The sequence below is a fragment of the Pongo abelii genome, chromosome 5, assembly GCF_028885655.2.
Source record: "Pongo abelii isolate AG06213 chromosome 5, NHGRI_mPonAbe1-v2.0_pri, whole genome shotgun sequence".
Classification (NCBI taxonomy): Eukaryota; Metazoa; Chordata; class Mammalia; order Primates; family Hominidae; genus Pongo; species Pongo abelii.
The window spans coordinates 75,864,332-75,888,887 of NC_071990.2; the positions used below are offsets into that span (position 1 = coordinate 75,864,332).

Below are 24,556 nucleotides of genomic sequence, written 5' to 3' on the forward strand. Positions count from 1 at the left end.
AAGACTGCATCTATGCAGATATGGGTTGGTGTAACTGAGTGAACTAGCTGAGATGCAGGCTATGTTGGTAGCTGAGAGTAAAATTATGGCCTTTGGAGTCAACAGCCTGGTTATGAACCCCAACTCATTATTATTACCTGTGTAAAGTCAGCTAAGTTACTTCAGTGCTCGATATTCCTGTATTCTGGTCTATAATAGGGAGATATGCTGCTGCCTGAATTAAATAATGAGCGGAAAATACTCAGCACAGTGTTAACACATAGTTAGAGCGGAATAAATGTATTTATCAGCACTGAATGTGAACTTATTAATGTGGAACAATATAGCTAATAATAAAATGTTTTGATACTACCAATAGATCAAAATTATGAACAATTACATTGATACAAACTGACACATCCGTTGATTTTTAATATCTAAAATATATATATTAAAACAGCCCAGTACCACTCAACACCCAATTTTAGGTACTCTCATTGGCCTTTACATTAAGCCCAATTACAATCTCCCTTGTAAAAATACCTAGCTTGTTAATAAATCAAGCACCTACATTTTAAGTAATTTTACCAAACAATATGCTTCAAACCCCAGTACCAAGTATATGCGAATTGAAAACATTTCTAGAAGACATAAATTTAAAAATACATTCTCACATATACCACACATACTTTTGTAAAAATGCAGAGACCAAAACTAAAGCACAAGGTAACATGCCACATAACAGATATAAGGTTTGACTCAACTCCTTTCAAGCTCTATGAATCTGTATACCCGGCCAAAAAAGGATACTGTATGTGACATTCAAAGAGTATCGTCCAGCTGGTAATGTTGGATGTAAATCACTTTTCCTTTCTATAAGACGATACAACTTGCGAAAAGTAGGTAATGCTGCAGTACGCATCCAAACAATAAAATCCTCATTTATGAATCCATTATTATCTGGGTCAGAATCCAGCATGTAAACTGGTTTAAGCCAGTTCACAGGCTTTGTTGTACCTTAAAAGGAGTGGGGAAGGGATGAGGAGACAAAATATTACATTGTGAAATTAAAGTGGCAGAGAAATAAATAAATTTGGATAATAAATAGGGGTTTATTCAAAAGAAGCTTTGCTGCAATTTTAAAATATTATAGCTGAAATGCTTATAAGACACCACAGAAACTGAATTCATAATTAAAAGTATACATTTCCTTTAGAATTATAGTACATTAAAACATTTACCTAACTTGGTATGAAGCTGAGGAAAGAAAAATTGTGTTTTTCAAAGCATAAACTTTAAGATTCTGAAGACAGAAAATTTAAAATACTTCATTAAAACTCCTAGTTTAATTTTTTAAGGGATATTAGTAATGTTTTACCTTTAAATCGTTCTTTCAGGTTGTCTCCTCCAGGGGGATTTCTGAATTTCACATTTTTATCTGTCCACCAAGCAATACCTTTCTTTTTCAAAGCGATAGGTATAGGATAAGAATCATTGCCAATGAGAAACAATTCTAATGTATCTAAACACAAGCAAAGAAAGACATTACTAACTATCTCTTGAAAACTCATAGCATCTGCTTAACTCTATGAGAAATAAGGACCTGATATTTGCTTCCAAAAGTGGTTGTGACAGAGTAGGCATATGATTCACATTTTTCTTTATTCCTATGTGGATTAACTATGGTAACTTTATAATTCTAGATGGACTTCTCTTCCCTTAACAGATTTCTAACACTCTAACACTCTAACAGAGTTCTAGCACTTACCCATAGGCTAGCTGACATGCAGTAAGATCGAATGTTTTAATATTAACCCAACTATAATTGCAAGGTAAATCTGCCTTTCCTTCCTTCCAATAATGCATCCCTAATAGCTTCTTGCTTATCCATTTCTCTGTTTGCATTCTCATACAACAGCCACTAGGCACACAGGGCTACTGAGTCTTTGAAATGTGGTTGGTCCAAATCAGTATGTTCTGTAAGTGTACAATACACATCAGATATCAAAGACTTAGTATAAAAAATTAGAATATGAAGTATCTCAACTTTTATATAGTATTATATGCTGAAATAACAGTATCTTGGATATACTGTGTTACATAAAATATATTGCTAAAATTAATTTCACTTGTTTCTTTTCACAGTTTTAAATATGACTATTAGAAAATTTAAAATTACCAGCCCAGGAGCAGTGGCTCACACCTGTAATCCCAGCACCTTGGGAGGCCAAGGTGGGCGGATCACGAGGTCAGGAGTACAAGACCAGCCTGACCAATATGGTGAAACCCTGTCTCTACTAAAAATACAAAAAAAATAGCCAGGCATGGTGGCGGGCGCCTGTAATCCCAGTTACTAGGGAAGCTGAAGCAAGAGAAATGCTTGAACCCGGGGAACAGAGGTTGCAGTGAGCCGAGATTGTGCCACTGCACTCCAGCCTGGGCAACAGAATGACACTCCGTCTCAAAAAAAAAAAAAAAAAAAGAAAGAAAATTTAAAATTACCTACAGGACTTGTATTTATAGCTCACACTATATTTCTATCAGATAGTGCTGCTCTAAATGACCAACTATAGCTCCTTTTCCATGATAAAAATAAAGTCAGTGGGAAGGTCAGCCTGACTTTTATTTTTATATGAAATAAGAAGATTAGCAGAATGTTTCTGCTTCTTTCTTCTCAGAGACAGAAATCCACTCTAAAATGCAAGTATGCTCAAAAGAGAATCACAAAGCATTATAATACCCCATTCAATACTCGATTTAGTCTTAAATGTTTGAGTTTCTCAATTTCATTCATGTTTACTAAACTATCAAATCTGTAATGAAATTATGCAAATTGTCCTAATTATATATGTCTATATTTGTATCTATATCATACCATTAAACATGCTGTTGGCAATAGCTCCACAAGGAGCAATTGGTTTGTCCTCATTTCTTCGATAAGGCTCACATTCCTTACTGGGATTCTGGTTTTTAGAAGGAAAAGAAGAGAGAAATTATTATCCAGGCCTTTGGGAGAACTATGAGCCATCCCTAAATTACTGATTAAGAATTCAATACCTATATTTTTCTCACTTATAATACACAGGTCTGTAATGTAAGTAGGCTATAGATAACACCACATTTAAATATTCAAAATGTATTCTGAACATTACTGTCTTACCTTTTTAATATAACCTTTACTTGCATATGTTTTGTCATACATGCATATATCAAATAAACATCTTTTTTATTTTCTTATCACAGAAAACATTACCACAAAGGGTTTTCTGCCCGAGAAAAATTAAGAAATGGTCTATTGCCAATCCATTTGTGATATAACAAGAAAATCTTAAACTGGAACTAAAGAGGCTAGAGGTTCTAGTTCCTTGGGCAATTCCTTTAATTTAACTGAGCCTCACAAAATAAACATGTCCAACTATACAATCTGAAATTTTGTGATTTGGGGTTAAATCCTATATCTAAGAAAGGAAGGAAGGAGTCTAGTGCAGATTCCTAGAATATATCAATCTTTAAACTGTGCATCCAGGCACAAGAAAAACAAAAATGCTGACAAGGCAGAACATTTGCCTGTGGTCCAGATTTGGTTTTGACGTAGTCCCTAACTGAGGATCTTAAAGAGGTGTGGCAGTTATGGGATTCAACTAGAGATCATATCAAGTCTGAGGTTAGGGGCCTGTCTGAGCTGGGACCCTCCCGCCACATCAAGCCATGTCTCAAAACACATAAACATACCAAGATAATCTCAATTTGAAATTAAGAAGACCCTAATTAGACCTCTTAGGACTATTTCATTACCAGCTAACCTTGACTTGTATCTATATTCTCCATGTCTAGATTGGAAAAAAGCAGTTGTGTGAATGGAAAAGATAAGAGAAGGCTAAGGAAGTCTGTGGTAGGTATCTCATGTCTCTTCAATATTTGACTTCTCAGCTTTTTGGTCCCTGCACTATCTGTATTGATAAAGCTATTAACATTAGGGCAAATATATCTGCTAGCCACTAAATTCTTAAGGAAGTTTTAAAAGAAAGGAAAATAGTATTTACTATCTATGTCAGGTACTAAACTAAGCAATACTAGGTACTTTGCATTAACTGGCTTACAAAAGCTATTTGATGAGGGCCAGGTGCGGTGGCTCACGCCCCTAATTTCAGCACTTTGGGAGGCCAAGGCGGGAGGATCCCTTGAGTCCAGGTGTTCGAGATAAGCCTGGGCAACATGGCGAAATCCCATCTCTACAAAAATACAAAAAATTAGCCAGGCATGGTGGCATGCACCTTTAGTCCCAACTACTTAGAAGGCTGAGGTGGGTGGTTTGCTTGAGTCCAGGAAGCGAACGTTGCAGTGAGCAGAGATTGTGCCACTGCACTCCAGCCTGGGTGACAAAGTCAACCCTGTCTCAGAAAAAAAAAAAAACAAGCCGGGCACAGTGGCTCACGCCTGTAATCCTAGCACTTTGGGAGGCCGAGGCTGGTGGATCACGAGGTCAGGAGTTCAAGACCAGCCTGGCCAATATGGTGAAACCACGTCTCTACTAAAAATACAAAAATTAGCCGGGCGTGGTAGCGGGGGCCTATAATCCCAGCTACTCGGGAGGCTGAGGCAGAGAATTGCTTGAACTGGGGAGGCAGAGGTTGCAGTGAGCCAAGATCGCACCACTGCCCTCCAGCCTGGGCGACAGAGTGGTGAGACCCTGTCTCAAAAGAAAACAAACAAACAACAACAACAAAAAAAACCAAAGCTATTTGATGAGTACCTAATATGCAGCATGTACCATACTAGGTGCTAAAAACGAAAAGAATACAATCTGTATTTTTAAGCAACTCAAAATGTAACAGAGGAAGCAGACCCTTACAAAACCAACTATCATACGAAATAAGAGCCATGATGAAGATGTCTACATTCATTCAGCAAATATTTATTAAATGCCTTCCATGTGCAAGCATGAGCCAGGCACTTGGTAAACAGTGATTAGAGAAAGTCATGCTCCCTGCCCTCATGAGCTTACAGTATAGCTGGAAAGAAAGACAATAGGTAAGCAAACATGTAATTACAAATTACAGTAAGTGTTATGAAGAGGCTATGTGAGTATTTAATGGAAAAAGGATAGGAGGAGCTGCTTTAGAATCTATGGTAATGAAAAGTTTGACTCTGGAGGAGGTATCATTTAAGTTAAGACATAAAAAAAGACCAGGAGCCAGCCATATAAAGAGAAGACAGAAGAGAGTTTTAAGCAAAGAGAACACCACATGCCACTAAACAAGAACTTATTTCTGTGAAGGTAATGGTGAATGTAGCTGGAGCATGCCAAGAGGGAGGATGATATGTGATGAGACAAGAGGATTACACATAGCTCAGATCATCCTGAGATTTTACTACAAGTGCTAATATGACCACTGAAAGATTTTAGGTAGGGAAGTGATATTTATACTTTTTAAAAACATCACTATAGCTGCTATGAGAATGGCCTGGAAAGGAGCAGGACTGGATGATGTGAGACACAATTTGTTTATCCAAGCAAAAAGTGGTAGTGACTTGGAACACAAAAATAAATGAAGTAAATATGTAAAGAAGCACATTTTTGCATGGAAGGGCACTTAGAAAAATAGCAGGCCTTGAGATGAGAAGACTTCCAGGGAAACAGTAAAAATGACATTCTAAGCAAATAAAATGCTAAATGGCAAGATGAGCAGATTACTTGTGTCACAATGCATGGTTAGGGAGCAGCAAACAAGGCCCAGGGCAGCCAGGCCTTGTTTAATGTATTAAAAATAGCATATAAGATAATGAGGTTGATGCCAGATTGTACAGGGCCTTACACATAATATCTGGCCCTTTACAGAAAAAGTTGATCAATTCCTGGTGTGGCCTGAAATCTTTGCTTACAGTTTGGAAGAAAAGAATCAGTTTCAGTTTTCTTTACCCTCAGTGAACAGAGCACATATATAAATAAAATAATTGTAAATCAGCTACCATTTCTGGGGTTTTAGAACACACACAATCTATAATCCCTTAAAAATACATACAGAAAGGTCTAGAAACTTGGTGTATCTCACAGTACAACATCTTCTCTGGATTTGAGTGCTAAAAATTGGATCCTATGGAATAAACCCCACATAGATTCAAAATATCATAGGCCTAACCAGAACCCTGTGTATACCAAGGAATCTTTAAGTAGACTTGTATTGCTTAAAATCCCACACATCAGCAACTGATGATCAGCAATAAAACCAATCAGGATAACCTAGAGCAGTTATATTTTACATTTAGGAGGCCCATGCTGCTCACAACATAGTCCTAAATTGTATTCTAAGAGATTCATTAATTCTAAGAAATCCTAAATTGCTCCGGGCCTCTGAATGTTTGCTGCATTGGCAACAGTAACATAAAATACTTAGGGCCAGACGCAGTGGCTCAAGCCTGTAATCCCAGCACTTTGTAAGGCTGAGGAGGGCAGATCACCTGAGGTCCAGAGTTTGAGACCAATCTGGCCAGCATGGCGAAATCCCATCTCTAATAAAAATACAAAAATTAGCTGGGCTTGGTGATGCGCACCTGTAATCCCAGATACTCAGGAGACTGAGGCAGGAGAATCACTTGAACCTGGGAGGTGGAGGCTGCAGTGAGCCGAGGTCGCGCCACTGCACTCCAGTCTGGGCGACAGAGTGAGACTCTGTCTCAAAAAAAAATAATAAAAAATAAAAAATAAAAAAATATATATAGGCACTAACTACTAATATGGAAAACTGAACAACAGTAAAGAAACTAAGATCCCCTAGTCCACAGATTTCCAAACCAGTCTGGGCATCAATGCATCTGTGCAAATTCCAGGAAAAAATATTTTAACTAAAAATCCTCATGATACAGGCCAGGCATGATGGCTCATGCCTGTAATCCCAGCACTGTGGGAGGCCGAGGTGGGCTTATCATGAGGTCAGGAGTTTGAGAGCAGTCTGGCCAACATGTTGAAACCCCGTTTCTACTAAAAATACAAAAATTAGCTGGGCATGGTGGTATACGCCTGTAATCCCAGCTACTCGGGAGACTGAGGCATAATTGCTTGAACCTGGGGAGTGCAGGCTGCAGTGAGCCGAGACTGCGCCACTGCACTCCAGCCTGGGAGACAAAGTGAGACTCCATCTCGGGGGAAAAAAAAATCCTCACTATACAAACTATAAATGACAACACTTTAATTTCATCCTCACAATTCTAACTGAACAGTTACTACATATTCTTATTTTACAGATATCATATTTTCATATTTATCATTTTACTTACAAGCAAAGCACTAGAATCTCCATTTAGCTGACTATCATCTCGAGATTTCACGTAACGACGATGATTTTGATAGAAATTAGACAGTCCATAATACATAAACACATTGCCCTAGAGAAACAGAGAGGGAAAAAATTTTCATATAAAAACTATTCTGTATAAACTTATTTCATGTGTACATAAAAGCTACGTAATTTGGACTTTTATTAATTTACAATTTGTGATAGGTAGTGGGGTAAATTCCACGAGTACTTAGCAATCTAAAATGGCACAACTGTAAATAAGGTTAAAGAAAGTATGTTACAAAAAGCCACAAGTAAACTTTAAAACTATCCTTAAAGACGTCAAAGAAGTACCATTTACATTAAAAAAGAATCTTCAAGGAATCTATTAGCCTACTCTGAGCTACCTTCAATTTAAAATTTTCTCTAATTCAAACCGGTCTTCACCCAGTTAGCATCGACTTTTCACAGGGATAATGGTCAAACTTGTTTCTTTTTTTTTCCTCCCAGAGACTAGAGTCTTGCTATGTTGCCCAGGCTGGCCCTTAATTCCTGGGCTTGAGCTGTTCTACCGCCTCTGTCCCTAGACGCTGGGAGGTGTGCACTACAGGTCTGTAGCACCACGTGCAGTTGAAACTTTCACTTTTTTTGTCCAAGTGAATTCTGAACTTGAATTGGGATATAATAAATTCCTCAAGAGGACACTATATAATATTATGAGTTAATAAACTACTAATTAGTTCTATGATAATAAGCCACTTTATAATAATCAAGAGAAGTACTTTAATATATTTAATAGAGCCAACTTTGAAATAACCTGGGAAAGAAGGGTAACCTATAAACATTACACTTATTTAGAAGATGCTAAGAAGCCATCTTAAATGATTAAAATTTTTAGAAGTAGCAAACATTAAGCTATTTTCTCCTTTCTGGTTGCTACCTTTATTTTCTATATTCTTATCCTCAATTAAAAGTAATTCAGTAACATTATAAGTAGACTTCATTTGATTTGCTATTTTTATATATACTATCATTTATTTAATGCTTGACTTTCAAATGTCAAACCATGCAAATTTTCCCATTCTATATAAAGAAAATGTTTACATGGAAACCTTCTTGTGGAAGAGAGGGAATATCAAAATTACATCACAGAAATTGAGACAATGAATATTCTTTTTCAAAAGGAAATACTACCTCAAGATTCAGTACAGTAAATTCAATTTGTAAATTGAAAAAGAGATTATTTGAATGAACACTGAGACAAAATAACCTACTTGAAGTTCCCTGAAGAGTTTAGTCCAATTCAAAGTTTGAGCTTGTGAAGAAACACAGAATCCACAAGAGAATGAATTTGAGGTTGACTGCCTTTGCAAAAAACAAGTTCTGAAGTGTTTTTTGAATGGGAGAGAAAATTAATGAAGCTTCTATATCACTACTAGTCTCTCGTTTCTTCAATTCTGCCTGTTCTGACAAAAGCAGAATTTATTGCATCTTTATTGTCTGCCCATCACACTGAAAAATCATGGACTTGTAAAGATACTTTAAATATATATTCTGTTTCTGCTGAAACAAAGTTAAATAATTACATTTGTCTTCTACAAAATTTGTTTTCATGTATCATTCAAAAGCAGCATTATCCTGTCCTTTATGTCAGTGCAAGAGCATCTACAACCACTAGATGGCAACCAACTATTAGGGACTATTAAAGTCATCACTACCTTTAGAAAATCTGAAGTTCAGAAAATCTAAACAGTTGGCATGTATTAATGCAGTTTTGCTCCCTTAAGAATAATTATTTTAAGCTCAATTTTCAGGCACAGGAGAATACAAAGTGGTCTTTACATGCCTATTCTGAATCTTTACGTCCGTTAGCATGTGCTCAGAACGGCAGTGTAAGTGCAAACACATGGATTTCTAACTACTTATAAAAACATAAATGATCAGTAAGGTTTTAATAAGTGTTTGCATTTTTTATAATGCTTCATATGTCATAAAAATAATTCAATTAAGTAATGGGAGAATTATTATTTATTTTCTAAAGTAAAGCTTGCTTTAGTATTGTAAGTATGCACAACAATTTCAGCAATAATTTTAAAAATACAAGTATATAAAACTTGATAAAAAACTGATTCGTACAGTCATAAAATTATCTATTGAAAAGATAAAATACAATGTCTTAAATTTTGTCTACAAAGTACTAACTAAACCATTCAAATAAATGTATTCAATTACCAGACAGCAAAATCCAACAGCCAAACACATAAAACGATCTTCCTCAAAAGCCTATAAACTCCCGTAAATTAAAGTGACTTCTCTATAAAAGGAAAATATCTTATAAAAGACATTTAGTACAATATCAGTATTTTTTAAAGCATGGCTTTTCTAGCACCTTACTTGGAAACACAGACCTCAAAAGACTTTTCCAGTGTGAAGTTAATGGTACAAATGCAAGGTGTCACATCCGGAGATAAACATTTATTACAGGGACTGGAAGGCTCTGTTCCGGTATAATCAATCTGCAAGAGAAAAATATAACTAAGCACTTCCTTAGAGAAAGTGGATACCTAAAACACTCTGAAATGACTTGCTATTAAAAGGAAAATTAAGTCCAATGAAATGACCTAGAGCTCAGACAAAAACTGTTTTTAAGGTCATCTGTTTGACAGTGTGCGGTAGTAAAAACTGGAAAGGGTCCTCTGTTGTTCTACTGGCTGATCTTTCCAAGTAAAGTCCTCTCTTCTTTTTATCAAAGAAATATATTTATGCATACAATCATACATACAAAATTCAAAACTGCATATTTACATAGCCAAAACATCTAAACTATTAAAATACTAGATTAACAGAGATCAATAAATCAGCTTTTCCTCTTAAATCTTTCAATCTTAAATACTTTTCAGTCACCTCAGCTTTCCATGACATACTTTTGAAAAAAATTAGGTTACCAAGAGCTACTGTTTTTTCAACACCTGGTGCTGAATTTGTCTTTGTCTTGGGTTCCCGGCAAGGAGCTTTACGCTTGGAATTTCCCAGGTGACAGAAGTATCTTTGTTATTCATAAGCCCCTTGATTCACACCAGGGTTTATGTTAACAAGATGGCTCAGGATAGCAGCTAGTCACCAGAAAGACTAATTGTGTGATTGGGAACCTCTGGCCCAGCCCAATCTCTTAGGAGGAAAGTGGGACTAAAAATTTAGTTCAATCAATTAGTCTTCAATCAATCAAGCCTACATCATGAAGTCCCAATAGAAACTCTAGACACTGAAGTGAAGGACAGCTTTCTGGTTGGTGAATCCACTAATGTGCTGGGAGGGTAATGTGCTCTAAGTATACAGGGAGAGGGCATAAAAGCTCTGCATTCAGGACTCTTCGAGACCTTGCTATATGTGTCTTCTAGGACCCCCTCTGAATATATAGCCAGTTGATCAGAAATATGGGTGACCTGGAGATCCCTGAACTTGCAAATGGCATCTGAAGTGAGGGAAATCTTATGGCGAGGTAGCGAGAATGGTCTTGGGAACCCCCTGGATTTGGAGCCAGTTGACAAGAAGTATGAGTGGCCTGGGAACTTGACTTGCAGCTGGTGTCTGAAGTGGGGGCAGTCTTGTTGGGGACCATGCCCTTGAACCTGTGGAGTCTGACACCATTTCAGGGTGGTTAGTGCCAGAATTGAATTGCAGTATACTGGTTGCTGTCAGAAGATCTGGCCTGATAGCTAAATTGAAAGGCTTTTTTTTCTACCATAAACATTTTTAAATAGACTAATTTTTATAGTTTAAGGTTCACAGCAAAACTGAACAAAGTACAGAGCTCCCATATACCCTCTGCCTCTGACACACACACAACTTCCCCCACTATCAACATCTCACACCACAGTGGTACATTTGCTACAACCGACGAACCTACATTGACACAACACCATCACCCAAAGCCCACAGGTCACACTAGGGTTCACACTTGGTGCATTTTCTATGGGTTTTGACAAACGTATAATGAGTATCCACCATTATGTTATCATACGGAATAGTCTCTCTGCCCTAAAAAACCTCTGTACTCTATATCCCTCTTCTCTGCTAACCCCTGGAAAGGACTGATCTTTTTACTGTCGTCATAGTTTTGTACTTTTCAGAATGTTATATATGAAATCATACCGTATGTACCCTTTTTAGATTGGTTTCTTTCACTTAGTAATACTCATTTAAGATTTTATATGTCTTTTCATGGGTTCACAGTTCATTTATTTTTAGCAATAAATAATATCCACTGTGTGGATGTGCCACAGTTTATTGATTTGTTCACCTACTGAAGGACATCTTGGTTGCTTCCAAGTTATTGAAATTATGAATAAAGCTGTTAAACATCCATGTGCAGGTTTTTGTGTGGACATAAGTTTTCAATGCACTTGGGTAAATACAAGGTATGCTATTGCTGGATCATACAGTAAGAGTATGTTTGCTTTTTTTTTTTTTTTTTGAGACGGAGTCTCACTCTGTCACCAGGCAGAGTGCGGTGGCGCAATCTCAGCTCACTGCAACCTCCGCCTCCTGAGTTCAAGTGATTCTCCTGCCTCAGCCTTCCAAGTAGCTGGGACTACAGGAGTGCACCACCATGCCCAGCTAATTTTTGTATTTTTAGTAGAGGCGGGGTTTCACCAAGTTGGCTAGGATGGTGTCTATCTGTTGACCTCATGATCCGCCCACCTTGGCCTCCCAAAGTGCTGGGATTACAGGCATGAGCCACCGTGCCCAGCCCCATTATTTCTCTTAAACTCTTATTTTGGTCTTGATCTCCTGACCTCATGATCCACCTGCCTTGGCCTCCCAAAGTGCTGGGATTACAGGCGTGAGTCACTGCGCCCAGCCGAGTATGTTTACTTTTGTAAGAAACTGCCAAACTGACTTCCAAAGAAGCTGTACCATTTTGCGTTCCATCATAATTCCTATTGCTCCACATCCTCCCTTAGCATTTGGTAGTGTCAGTTTTGGATTTTCACCATCCTACTAGGTATGTGGTAATATGTCATTGTTGTTGTAATTTGTAATTCTCTATTGATATATGATGTTGAGCATTTTTATATGCTTACTTGCCACCTGAATGTTATGAACTGAATGTTTGTGTCCCCCTAAATGTCCTATGTTGAAGCTCCAACCCCCAGTATGATGGTATTTGGAGAAGGGGCCTTTGGGAGGTAATCAGATTTAGGTGAGGTCATGAGGGTGGAGCTCCTATGATGGGATTAGTGTCCTTATAAGACGAGGAAAAAAGACCACAGCTATCTCAATCTCTATCATCTGAGGACAAAGGAAGATGGCAGCCATCTACAAGCCTGTAAAGGGACCTCACTAGGAGCTGAATCTACCAGTACCTTGACCTTGGACTTCCCAGCCTCCAGAACTACAAGACATAAACATTGGTTGTTTAACCCAACCAATGGAAGGTATCACCCAGCTGATTAAGACACTGTAGTACTCCTTGGTAAGGTGTAACATTTAGTTGCTTTTTAAAAGTCATATATTTGCTTAACAAAACTTGGTTTTGTCAAATTCCAGTGTAACCTCCTATAGAAACAGTTTTCATCAAAGCTTATTTGTTTACTGATGAAATTGTTTAGAGAAACTTTTCTTTCACTACAAAATTAAAGAAGAGCTAGTCACATAATTAAAACAAACTGAAAACACAGGTCTCCCAAACGAAGAGAGGCAAAGCCTATGTAATCTTTCATTAGACCTGTTGGGCCACAACTTTGCACCTGGGGCCTTTTCATACACAATATTCCACTTAAATACCAAGTTTTATGATGCTGGAGAGATGAAAGAAAAGACCATTCGGAAAAACGAACTATATTTTAAAATCTCTGTATATTTTCTCCCTCTTAAGACTAATCTAAGCATTAAAAAAGTTGCCAGCTGAACTTATTCCCATATTATACACTTTTGAACAGAAACCTCTCAAATCACTCTGTTTAGAATGAGTTTCTAGGGGCAAAATCTGCAAGAGAAATCCTATTCTTTTTTTAACTGAACAAAAATAATCTGATGGAATTTGAAATCTAATAAATTATGCTACAGTATAAAATATAACAATATAACATTTTATTGGAACCAAGAGTAATCACTGAATATTAAATTACACATGAACAAAATAAAAGATAGCTATAACATCTTTATCACAATCTGACTACAATTTTTTAAATGTATTAAAAAATTACATGTCTTTTGATGCCATGAAAATCTGAAAGGACTGTTTAAAAAAATCATTATCATTAATATATTAAGCCTATGTGTAAGGCATGACATTAGGTATAAGATACACACAAAAGCAATCATAGGTTATACAGTTTACACAGCCTTTTCCTTCACATACATATTTCATCTGACCCTCACCAAAATTCTATAGCATTATCTCCATTTTATATAAAAAGAACACATTCAGAAACTTGTCCAAGGTCACACAAGTAGTAATAGCTAGTGCTAAGCTGGAACCAAGGATTTCTGACTCCAAGCCTCATGCTCCTTCTACTAAACCATTTTTTCCCCCAAAATAGTCAGTCCCCTTTGCCCTCTAGCAGACTACTTTATCAAAGATAACACATAAATACCAAGAAAACTACCTTAAATTCTAAGTGCCAAACTAGATGGCATAGAGGAATAATAAATAGATGGACCAACACTTCTTTCTTACTGAGAAGCAGCAAAGATTTGAACAGAGCCATAAAAGAAAGATGGAAAAGAGAGAAAGAGGTGGCATATGGAGAAGACAGAGGTGGAAATCACAAGGTATATTTAAGGACAATAGCATACACATTTTGTATTTATGGAATTTTCATGTTGGAAGGAAAGGAGGCAGCTAAGAAGGTAAACTGGACCCAAAACTATATACTGTATTTCACTGACTACTGTTTACTGAATGTATACTAAGTGCCAGGCATTGTAAGTACTTAATACACATGTAGAAAGTAGAAAAGCTCTTCAAAGCTCGTCTTGGTTTAAAAATAAAATAATAGACACTAGAAATAATAGCTTCTTACTCTAAAGCCTCCTATCAACTATTATTTCTTACACTTTAGCCCAGTTAGTTGCTTCAGCTTACTCAGGCATGCCTGGACAGACCCAGGCAAGTCCTAGCTCATAGCTTATGACCCTTCCTTATTTGGAAATGTTATTGCTTCCTTAAACCTTTCATAAGCAACTTCCTCTCCTTTGTTCTGCCTTGCACTTACCTATTTAGGAAAGTTTTAGGTTATCAGCAAATTGGGAATCAGTTTAAGACTGTGAGGTCCGGCTCCAGCCAATGGATGCAGGACACAGCAGTAAGGACGACCCAAATGTATAAGGGATAAATATGTTGATTTTCCTTTGTTCAAGTGTGCTCTCACCATTGTTCCATCTGCGAGGAGCGCCCTTTCTGCAGAAAGTAAAGACTGCGTTTCTGAGAGGTCCTCTGTCTCTGTGCTGACTTTTCTTCATGGCACTGATTATCTATTTCTAACACACATCATCTCATTTTAAAAATACAACTACCCTGGCAATTGCTGGAATTGTTTCCAAGTTTTGTGGAACTGTCCATTGTGAGTTTTGGAAGGATGCAGGGCTCCACCTCCCACTTCAAAAACCAGAGGGAGAGATGGGTTCTTCCTCTCCATAAACCCATGGTAGCCAATGTAAAGGTACAAGAGCTAGACTCAGCAATCAGACACTCCCACATAAACCAGTGAATCCTGGGAAACAAAGAGTGGGTGTGATTAAATGAGCAGTCACAGTAGTAGTCTAGCAAGAGAAATTCAACAGCAGCTGTGGCATCTGGATCAGACTGTTTATACTTTCAAAACTCCCTTACCTCCCACTTGTCTCCAAACCTGACTCTCTATATGTCCCATCCATTTTGTGTGAGAGTTACCCAATCCTCCTTTAATACTTTCTTTCCTGTCTAAGCTAGCCAGAGCTGGTTACCGCTGCTGACAATAAAGCCTCAGCAAGCTAAGTAACCCTGAGTGTTAAAATGTCTGGCAGGAAATAAGGAACTGAAGAGTTTTGAGGAGAACAACATAATCAAATATTTGCATATAAACAGATAGGAAATAGGACTTTCATTTCTTTCTGACTGCCCATCATGATGTAATCATTCATTCACCTAACATTTATGAATGCCTCTATGGTCCCAGCAAAGAGGATTCAGCCTAGCACCTGACCTCCTGGAGTTCAGTATCTAACACAGAAAACAACATTAAAATAGAATGGATATTTTTATTAAAAAAAAAAAGTATAGGTGGTATGGCAATACAAGCTAGTCTAGTAGTCAGCAAATTTCTCCATGAAACCTGCTGAGTAGATGTTATCTACAGGGAGAGAGTACAAAGAGAGACTACACCCCTGACTGGGGGCTTGGAACGTGATATAGTTTCGATATTTGTCTCTCTTTGCTGCAGCATTTGCCAATTAACCTGTTTGTTAAATTTTCAGCACTCTCTGGATTACTCTTCAATAGGCAAATTTGTTTTGCCTTTAGATATGGATGGATATCACAGTTATACAAGCTTGATTTATAGTATATAATATTTTCCTTGGGTAATTTCAAGAACTCCTTCAGACCCATAATACCATTCAGATGACCAAAAAACTCTCAACAAACTGTGTTAAGATGTCTTGGTGGTACTGACTGAGTTTCATTCACTCATTCAAACCTGAGTCTCTATTAGGTGCTAGGCACTGTCTACAGGATGAGAATACAAAATGGAAAAATACATTGTTCATGCTACAAAAGAATTTACAGACAAGTGGGATAGAAAGTCACATTTATGAATAATTACAGGATAATATAATTTTAAGGCAGGCTGTAAGCTAGTACTTCTGGAAACTGAGAGAAGCATATATACCAGGTAGAAAAAGGAGAATCAAGGAAGACTTTCCATGTTAATAGGAACTACATTTGAAAATGTGATAGAATAAGAAAAGGAAGGTCATTTCAGGTAAACTATTAGCATGCCACATTCCAGAAACTATAGTAGTTTGCCATGACTAGAGCATAAGGTAGGGGAGTGGTAGGAGATGTGGCTAGAAAAGCAGAAAGTAGCCTATCATGAAGAAAATTACACTCTATGTAAAGGGGTTTGAACAGTATCATGAATGCTAGACAGAAACAGCCATAAGAGAAATTTTAAATAAAAGAAGGAAACATTAAGACTAGCCTCTTAAAAAGAATCACTGTGGCAGCAATGTGCAGAGAGATTAAAGAGAATGCCAGACAGAATGCCACCACAATAATCCAGGTGAAATATGTTGAGAACTTAAACTAATAAAGTGGCAGCAGGAATACAAAAGACAGATTCACAAAAGAAAGAGAAGGTAGAATCTACAGAACTTAGTGCCTAGAGATGGGATGAGGGCAAATACACTTAGGTTGATTTCCAGGGTTTCTGGCATGAAAAACCCGTGGATGGTGATGCCACTCTCTGTAAGGTTCACCACTGCTTTTGATGTCACTAAATCAAAAGTCAGTTCTCAGGCCGGGCGCGGTGGCTCACGCCTGTAATCCCAGCACTTTGGGAGGCCGAGGCGAGTGGATCACGAGGTCAGGAGATCGAGACCACGGTGTAACCCTGTCTCTACTAAAAATACAAATAATTAGCCAGGCCTGGTGGCGGGTGCCTGTCGTCCCAGCTACTCGGGAGGCTGAGGCAGAAGAACGGCGTGAACCCGGGAGGTGGAGCTTGCAGTGAGCGGAGATCGTGCCACTGCACTCCAGCCTGGGTGACAGATCGAGACTCTGTCTCAAAAAAAAAAAAAAAAAAAGTCAGTTCTCAGTCCTGCTCTTCTGTGAACCATGAGCAACAACATTTGGCATGTTGTTTACAAGCTCTTCCTTTGATTCCAGGATACCCGTTTCCATGTTTTTGTCCTACCTCACTGGCTGCTCCTTTTCAGTCTCCTTTGCTAGTTCCTCCTTATCTCCCCAGCCTCTAAACACTGGAGTGACTCAGGGATCTTCTTACTTTTCTTTGACCTATAAATCACTCCTATGATTTCATCCTATCTTAGGCCTTTATACAATATCTATGCTAATTAGGCCTTTATACATCACCTATGCTGATTAACCCTCAAAATGTGTAACTCTAGTCTCAACCTTCCCCTTGAACTCTATATTTGTTTGCCTACTCATTATTCCCAACTTGGATGTCTAATGGCATCTCATCCTAACAAGTCAAATATTGAACTATTTATTCTGCTTCCCCCACCACATCCTCTTACTAGCATACTTAAAACCTCATTTTCCTGCAATCTTCCCCATCTTGAAAAATGACAACTCCATCCTTCCAGTTACAAACCAAAATATCTTAGTCATCTTTGATTCTTCACTTTCTCTTACACCCCATATATCAATTGCATGAGAAAATTCTATTAGCTCTACTTTCATAAATATATTCTATATCTAACTGCTTTTCACTGCAACCGTTCTACTGTGACCACCATCATCTCCTGCTTGAATTACTTGCAATAGCCTCTTAACTGGTTTCCCTGTGTGATATTGTGATTTACAGTAAGAAATACATATTTAATCTTTGCTCCCAGTTTCCTGGTACAGAGCTCCTAAAAAAAACTCTTACAGTCTCTGAGTGATGAGTGTCTTTCATATGCTAATGATACAATTGGTGGTTGGCGCCCCCTAAATAGCTTCAGGATGGAAGCTGGTAACTAGAAAGACCAAGGCATGAACAGACCTGTGGGAAGGGGAAAGGGACTGAAGGTTGAGTCCCAGGGGGCAGAGTGACTGAAGACTGAGTTGATCACCAATGGTCAATGATTGAGTCAATCGTGTACATAATGAAGCCTTCATGAAAACTCAAAAAGACAGGGTTCAGAGAGCTTCCAGATAGCTGAACACATGGAAGTGCCTGAAATGTGGCACCCCAGTGAGCACATGGAAGCTCTGAACCTCTTCTCCAAACATCTCCCTTTACATCTCCATCTGGTTTTTCATCTGTATCCTGTGTAATATCCTTTATAATAAACGGGTAAACGTAAATAAAGTGTTTACCTGAGTTCTATGAGCCGCTCTAGCAAATAAAGCAAACTCGAGGGGGTCATGGAAACACCAGTTTATAGCAATTTGGCCAGAAGTACAGGTCGCAGCCTGGGACTTGCAATTGGCATCTAAAGTGAGAGGCAGTCTTGTGGGACTGAGCCCTTACCCTGTGGGATCTGATACTATCTCCTAGTAGATAGTGCCAGAATTTAATGAAATTATACGACACCCAATTGGTGTATGCCGGAGAATCTGGTGTCAGAACTGGATGGTGTGTAGGGAAAAATTTCCACACATGTGGTGTCAGAAGTGTTGAGTGGTGTGCGAGACTAGGAAATATGCTTTGGCTTTTTCCTGTCAGAAATACCCTGCTTTACTCTTATTTACCAGGCAATATTCTCCACGTCAAGGCCAGAGTGACTCTTTTTAAACATAAGTGAAATAATATCACCTATCTGTACAAAACTTTTCAATGGCTTCTCACCAAACTGAGTGGAGAAGCCAAAGTTCTTATAGTGCTTCATGTGATATTCCTCCCAATACTTCCCAATACCCTCATCTTCTACTATTCTTCCCCCTCTACTTCAGCCATACTGGCCTCTTTGTTGTTCCTCAAACACCTAACTAAGCACATTCCTCAGGACCTATGCTCTTACTATTTCTTCTGCCTGGAACATTCTTCCCTCACATATCAATATGGTTCACTCTCTTCCCTCTTTTGGTTCTTTATTCAAATGCCATTTTACTGAGGCTTCCCCTGGCTACCCTATTTAAAATTATAAATCATCAACCCTTCCTTCATTTTTCTTCATAGGATTTTTTACCACTTAACATACTTCAAATGCAGCAAATTAAGGAGTTAAAGGGAGATGGGAATGGACATTGTCAATAAGCATGGACCCTTCTTTCTAAACAGATTGTATGGAAAGAGAATACAGGAAACTACAGGAAACTAAACAAGAGGTCAGATGGCTAAAGTATGAATCCCACCTGTGTGACTAAGCAGAAGACTTAATCTCAGATTCAATGTCCTCATCCAAAAAAAAAAAAAAAATGGAGAGAATAATAATGTTACCCTTGTTAAGTGTCACTGTATCAACCAACATGATGTATGTAAAACTCTTAGCAGAGTAAACTCTTAAAAAATGTTAGTCATTATTAATAGTTTTATTATGAAATACAATTAAGATAAGCCAGACACAGTGGCTTGCGCCTGTAATCCCAGCTACTTGGGAGGCCGAGGCAAGAAGATCACTTGAGCCCAGGAGTTTGAGGCAACAGTGAGCTATGAACATGCCACTGCACTCTAGCCTGGGCAACGGCAAGGCCCATCTCTAATTTTTTTCAAAAAAAGGCCAGGTGTGGTGGCTAACAATGCTTATAATCCCAACACTCTGGGAGGACATGGCAAGAGGACTGCTTGAGGCCAGGAGGTCAAGAGCAGCCTGGGTAACCAAGCGAGACCCCCATCTCTAGCAAAAATTTAAAAATTGGCCAGTCCTGGTGGCATGCGCCTATAGTCCTAGTTACTCAAGAGGCTGAGGTGGAAGGGTTGCTTGAGCCTAGGAGTTCGAGTTTGCAGTGCGCTACGACTGTACCACTGCAATGAAGCCCAGGCAACAGAGCAAGACCTTGTCCCTAAAAAAGAAAAATAAAATAAAAATAAAAGACAGGATATTTTTGTTTTTTGAGAAGAAACCAAAACACATTTATATGCTGAACAGATGGAAAAAAGAGGCTGAAGAAAACAAGAGGAAGATGGTGATATTCAATACTCATAACTTTTTTTTACGTATCAGCAAAGCCACATACCTAACTCGCTTTTCACATGAAAAAACATTAATGACTTTCACTATGAAATCAAGTTGGATTCAATGTTATTATAATCAATATAAAAATGCAAACATTAATTCCAGCGTCTAAACTACTAGTCTCACGTCTATATGAGATCTAACTCTCATCCTGATGACATACCATTTCACCACCAGATAAATCTTCCTCTAACCCTGTGTTGCAGAGACTGCTAATAGCAACCCCTCAGCTCATTTTCTATTCTATCTTTCTTTCACAGTACAAAACTCTCACTTACTGAGAAGCTTGTTATCAGAATGAAAACATTTTCCAGCCTCCCTTGTAGTTTGTGTGGCCTTGTTACCAAGTGGAGGTGGTACATGACAGTTTTCAAGAACCTTCTTTAAAAGCCCTTTATCCCTTTGTTCACCCCTTCTTCCATATTGCTACCGTGAAAAGGCAGTTAGAACCCTAGCTTCCATGCCGAACTATAAGCATGAGAGCCAATCCTAAGAATGGCTGGGCAGTAAATGATTAGATCAAGTGAAGACTCAGTAAAACAGAACTCCATGACAGCCTCATACTATGTTCCTAAGGCATTTTACATGAGAATGAAAATCGTAATTACTCATTGCTCAGCCCACTCCTAACTGATAGTGTAGCAATCATGTCACTTCCCTGGTTTAATATATTCATTATCAAATACTCAAGACTATCCACAATCTAGCACCAACTAATTTGCCCTTACTCCTATTTTATCTATACACTTTTTGATTTCCTGCCACTAGATCATTGTTCATACTAATCACCTTTCTTGGAATGCATCCAAACCTCCCCTAAAGAAGTGCTATTTATCAAGTACCAGCTCAAAGCCCACTTCCTACACAGCATTCCATGGTCATTAGAAATAGATGTAATTGCATCCTCCTTTGAACTACCAAAGGATATTCTTCCCTGTGCCATTCACCTAGCAATGCTTAGTTTTCTTGTTATTGTGTCTCATCTTCCCCAAAAGATGCCAAGCTCCTTAAGAAGGTCCTCTGCTCCAAAAAGGTGTGGGGGGAGGGGAGCAGGGAGGGAAGTCCTGTTCCCAAACTTTCCCTATCTCCCACTATTCCCAGCGATGCACTTTGAAGAAAATGTATGAAGACAATGTCCAATGTTGATTAAAATCCTTTGTAAATTTAACTCAGCTTATGAGTTTTCACCATCAAATAAAACCACAACACCCTTTATCAGCTAAAATTCAAGGGTAGCCAGACATAATGTCCAGACCTTAATAAAACCTTATGGGCCTAACAATCCTTTATTTTTTGAATAAAGTTGTTACCATGGGTTGTAACAACTTTATTCAAAAAATAAAGTTCACACTAAAGCACATAGTTCCTATGTTTAGAAACAAAAGAGGCTACCAAGTGGAAGAGGAGCTACAGTTCTCTCATTTTGAAAAATTAATGCTTACTAATGTTAAGAGCATACAAGGCACAGTGCAAACTACAATGATAGTCTGGAGACTTGCCCATTAGCTAAAATCCAAGACAAAGAACCAGAGGCAAAATAGAACAGATGTAGATGAGCAGATAGGAGATATCACATTCTCAGTTTTGTTTTGCTACCACTGTAATTGTTCACTTAAGTCAAACTGGCATTTCTTCTTGGTAATTCTAAAAATACATTCTATTCCTAAGAAACAGACTCAGAATTTAATGCAGTGGGAAAGGAGGAATTTGAAAGATGTGCATTTCTTACACTATATAGGAAAAGGACTGGAAAACTTCCATTTTGAATGTAAATTTGTCAAAAAGGAAATCAACATAAGACCTAAACAGGTCATTCAACAAAATGCTGAGTAATAAGGTAAATCATTTTAAGTATTAATCAAATTAAGTTAAAAATCGTATTTTAAGTACTCCCCCTTGAACTGATTATTCCACACTAAATGATTTATCTGAAGTCTTTTCGAGAGACCTTTCGAGAGGTAAGTAAAATAAAACTTTCAAAAGCAACTTTGTTTAGGCTGCCTGATTTTTGTCTGTGACAAAGAAATGAAGAATGATGTTCCTAAGCCAAGATTAATGGTAAATTTTATATCTACTCAATCTGTACAAAGACAGAACCTAAGCAATTGCCAGTGATCATTACACCTACCTTGAACAATTATTGAGGACTAGAACATGTAAATTAAACACAGCTATTTGTGTAGCAAATGCTAACTTTGCTGGTATGATTCATTAAAACTCTAAGTCATGGGCAGGTAATTTTTTTCTGTAAGAGGCCAGAAAGTAAATACTTCAGGCTTTGTGGACCCAGAAGCATGGTCCAAGATATTAGGTATGTAGGTTCTTATGTAACGAGAGAGAAAACAACTTTGCAACAATTTTTATTGATAAAATTCAAAATGCAACAATAATATGTACAATTTTTTGGTAACATAGGTCTACTAATATTAATGAGAAGAATGGAAATCTTGGAGGAGACATTTCTCATAATTGGGATTCAAAGTTAGTGCTCTCCTATCATCAAATCGATTACAAATGTTCATCTGTAAAATGTTCCTGGGCCATGCAAAAACATTCCAGCTGGCCATATTTACTTTCGCATTCCTTGCTCTAAGTACTAACATTACTTGAGAAACATGTTAAAACACCACAAACCTTAATTTCCAAAAGTCAGCTTCTAAGTAACTAAAATCAACTTGAATATTAAAACCTTAAACTTTTTAACATAAAAGTGCCTAATCTTTAACAATAATTTATACAAAGCAACTTATTCTTCCCTGACTCTTAGCTAAAGCCTAAGTATAACAAAGATTGCTAAATACAGATGAGAAATTTAATCTCCTTAAAAATCTTATAATCTAATAATTCAATTTAGGAGTAAAAACATACATAAAAATTTTTATCAGAAACTAGGACAACAGAAAATAATCAGGATTAAATAATCGAGGGCAGTAAATAAAATAAGGTGAAGAAGAAAGTTGAGAGTTTATCAAACGTGGGGAAGGGGGAGCTAATTCACTAAGATCTCATGAAAATGTACCTTAAACGTTTTGGCAACACTAACTTGAAGTAAATGTTTAGTTTTTAAACTTAGTCTGAATAACAACCTAATCTGACTTTAACCACAAATTTAAAACTATGTAACTTCACACTGATACTTTTACAAAAGTTAAGAATAACCTCACTATATTTTTCAAGTAACCTCTGTATCTCAGTCTCACCAACAAGGGTCCTAGACTAGAAAATCAGTGCCCTTTGAAAGATGTGCCTGACTCACAATTGCCAAATTAAAGGAAATCTTCATTCCTTGCCCTGATAATAAATGAAGATATTAAATATTTAAAATATTTTCTCGTGAATGATAAAGCAATTATGATTTTCTATTAGCCTCATTTTATTTAGATTATTGAAAATCTAAAAACCAACTAAACAAGATACATAAACCTAAAAAGTAGAGGAAATCTGCTACCAAAGTTAAGCATTAAAATGTGAAAATATCTTTTTTTTCCAGGGGTGTCCAAGACACTTTTCAAAAGTAGTAATTCTTAATGTAACATTTCTGTGGGAATGAGAAAAATCCAGTGATTTTATACTTGAAAAAGTTTGGATTTTTGATTTTGGCACTTTAAGCTATATTTAAAAAGCATTTGGATTTGACAAGCCTCCTTTGCCCTAGTAATTTGAACTAAAATAGCAATAAAGGGTTTTTTAAATAAAAAATACAGTGTGAGTAACTTACAGTATGGAAGCGAATGTTGGTAAGAACTTCTCATTACCCATTTACAACTAGTGCGTAACAAAGGGTAGAGAACAAGCAGGAAACAAGTATGTGTGTTTGGGGAATCTCCAGACACAATTCAGAAGCATTTCTCTATACATTTAGCATCCAAACTTTAAAAATATATATGTGGATTCTGTCTGCACAACTGTATGTCAGTGTCAGTAAAAAATTCCCAATTATTCTTAATTTTCATTTCCTCGTGTTCCAAAGGCAATACAATTTAAACACATCCTGCTTTTTTAAAATCACATTTGAATTCGAAATCATAGAATTTTAGAGTTGAACAGCCTCTTAGAGGTAGTCTAATCTGAATCTTTTGGTTCTTCAAGTAAAGAAATTGGACTCAAAATTATATCTAAGATCACAAAGTACAGAGTGACAGAGCTGGGATTTCAATCCTAATTCCCTGACTCTTCAGTACCCTTTTAACCAGGCTAAGCTGCAGCGGATTCTTCAGGCAACTTGAAATCAGAATTACACATGAGAGCCGTTTGAAAAATTTCTATTTCGTCTACTACTTAGCGTGAAGAACCTTATTTTACTCCAAAACCCAAAGATTTTAAGAAAAGTTAAATATTTATTTTTATACTATAGTAAATACTAATGGAAGCTGAGTTCTGAGAATACTAATTTATACACAATTCCAAATTATTGCTATTTTCATCTTATTATCTTAAGAAGTTTAAATAAAATCATTCAAATTTCTGATGTT

At 37.3% G+C, this 24,556-nt stretch overlaps 1 protein-coding gene across 1 annotated transcript in view; it reads right to left on the bottom strand.

The window, feature by feature from the left end:
• TMEM30A (transmembrane protein 30A) overlaps nucleotides 1-24,556 on the bottom strand; it is a 31,970-nt gene that overhangs the window by 5,051 nt on the left and 2,363 nt on the right. The window contains 5 exon segments of the mRNA NM_001131090.1: nucleotides 790-996; nucleotides 1,358-1,501; nucleotides 2,855-2,942; nucleotides 7,255-7,362; nucleotides 9,662-9,769. Coding sequence (NP_001124562.1) covers nucleotides 790-996; nucleotides 1,358-1,501; nucleotides 2,855-2,942; nucleotides 7,255-7,362; nucleotides 9,662-9,769 — 655 coding nt within the window.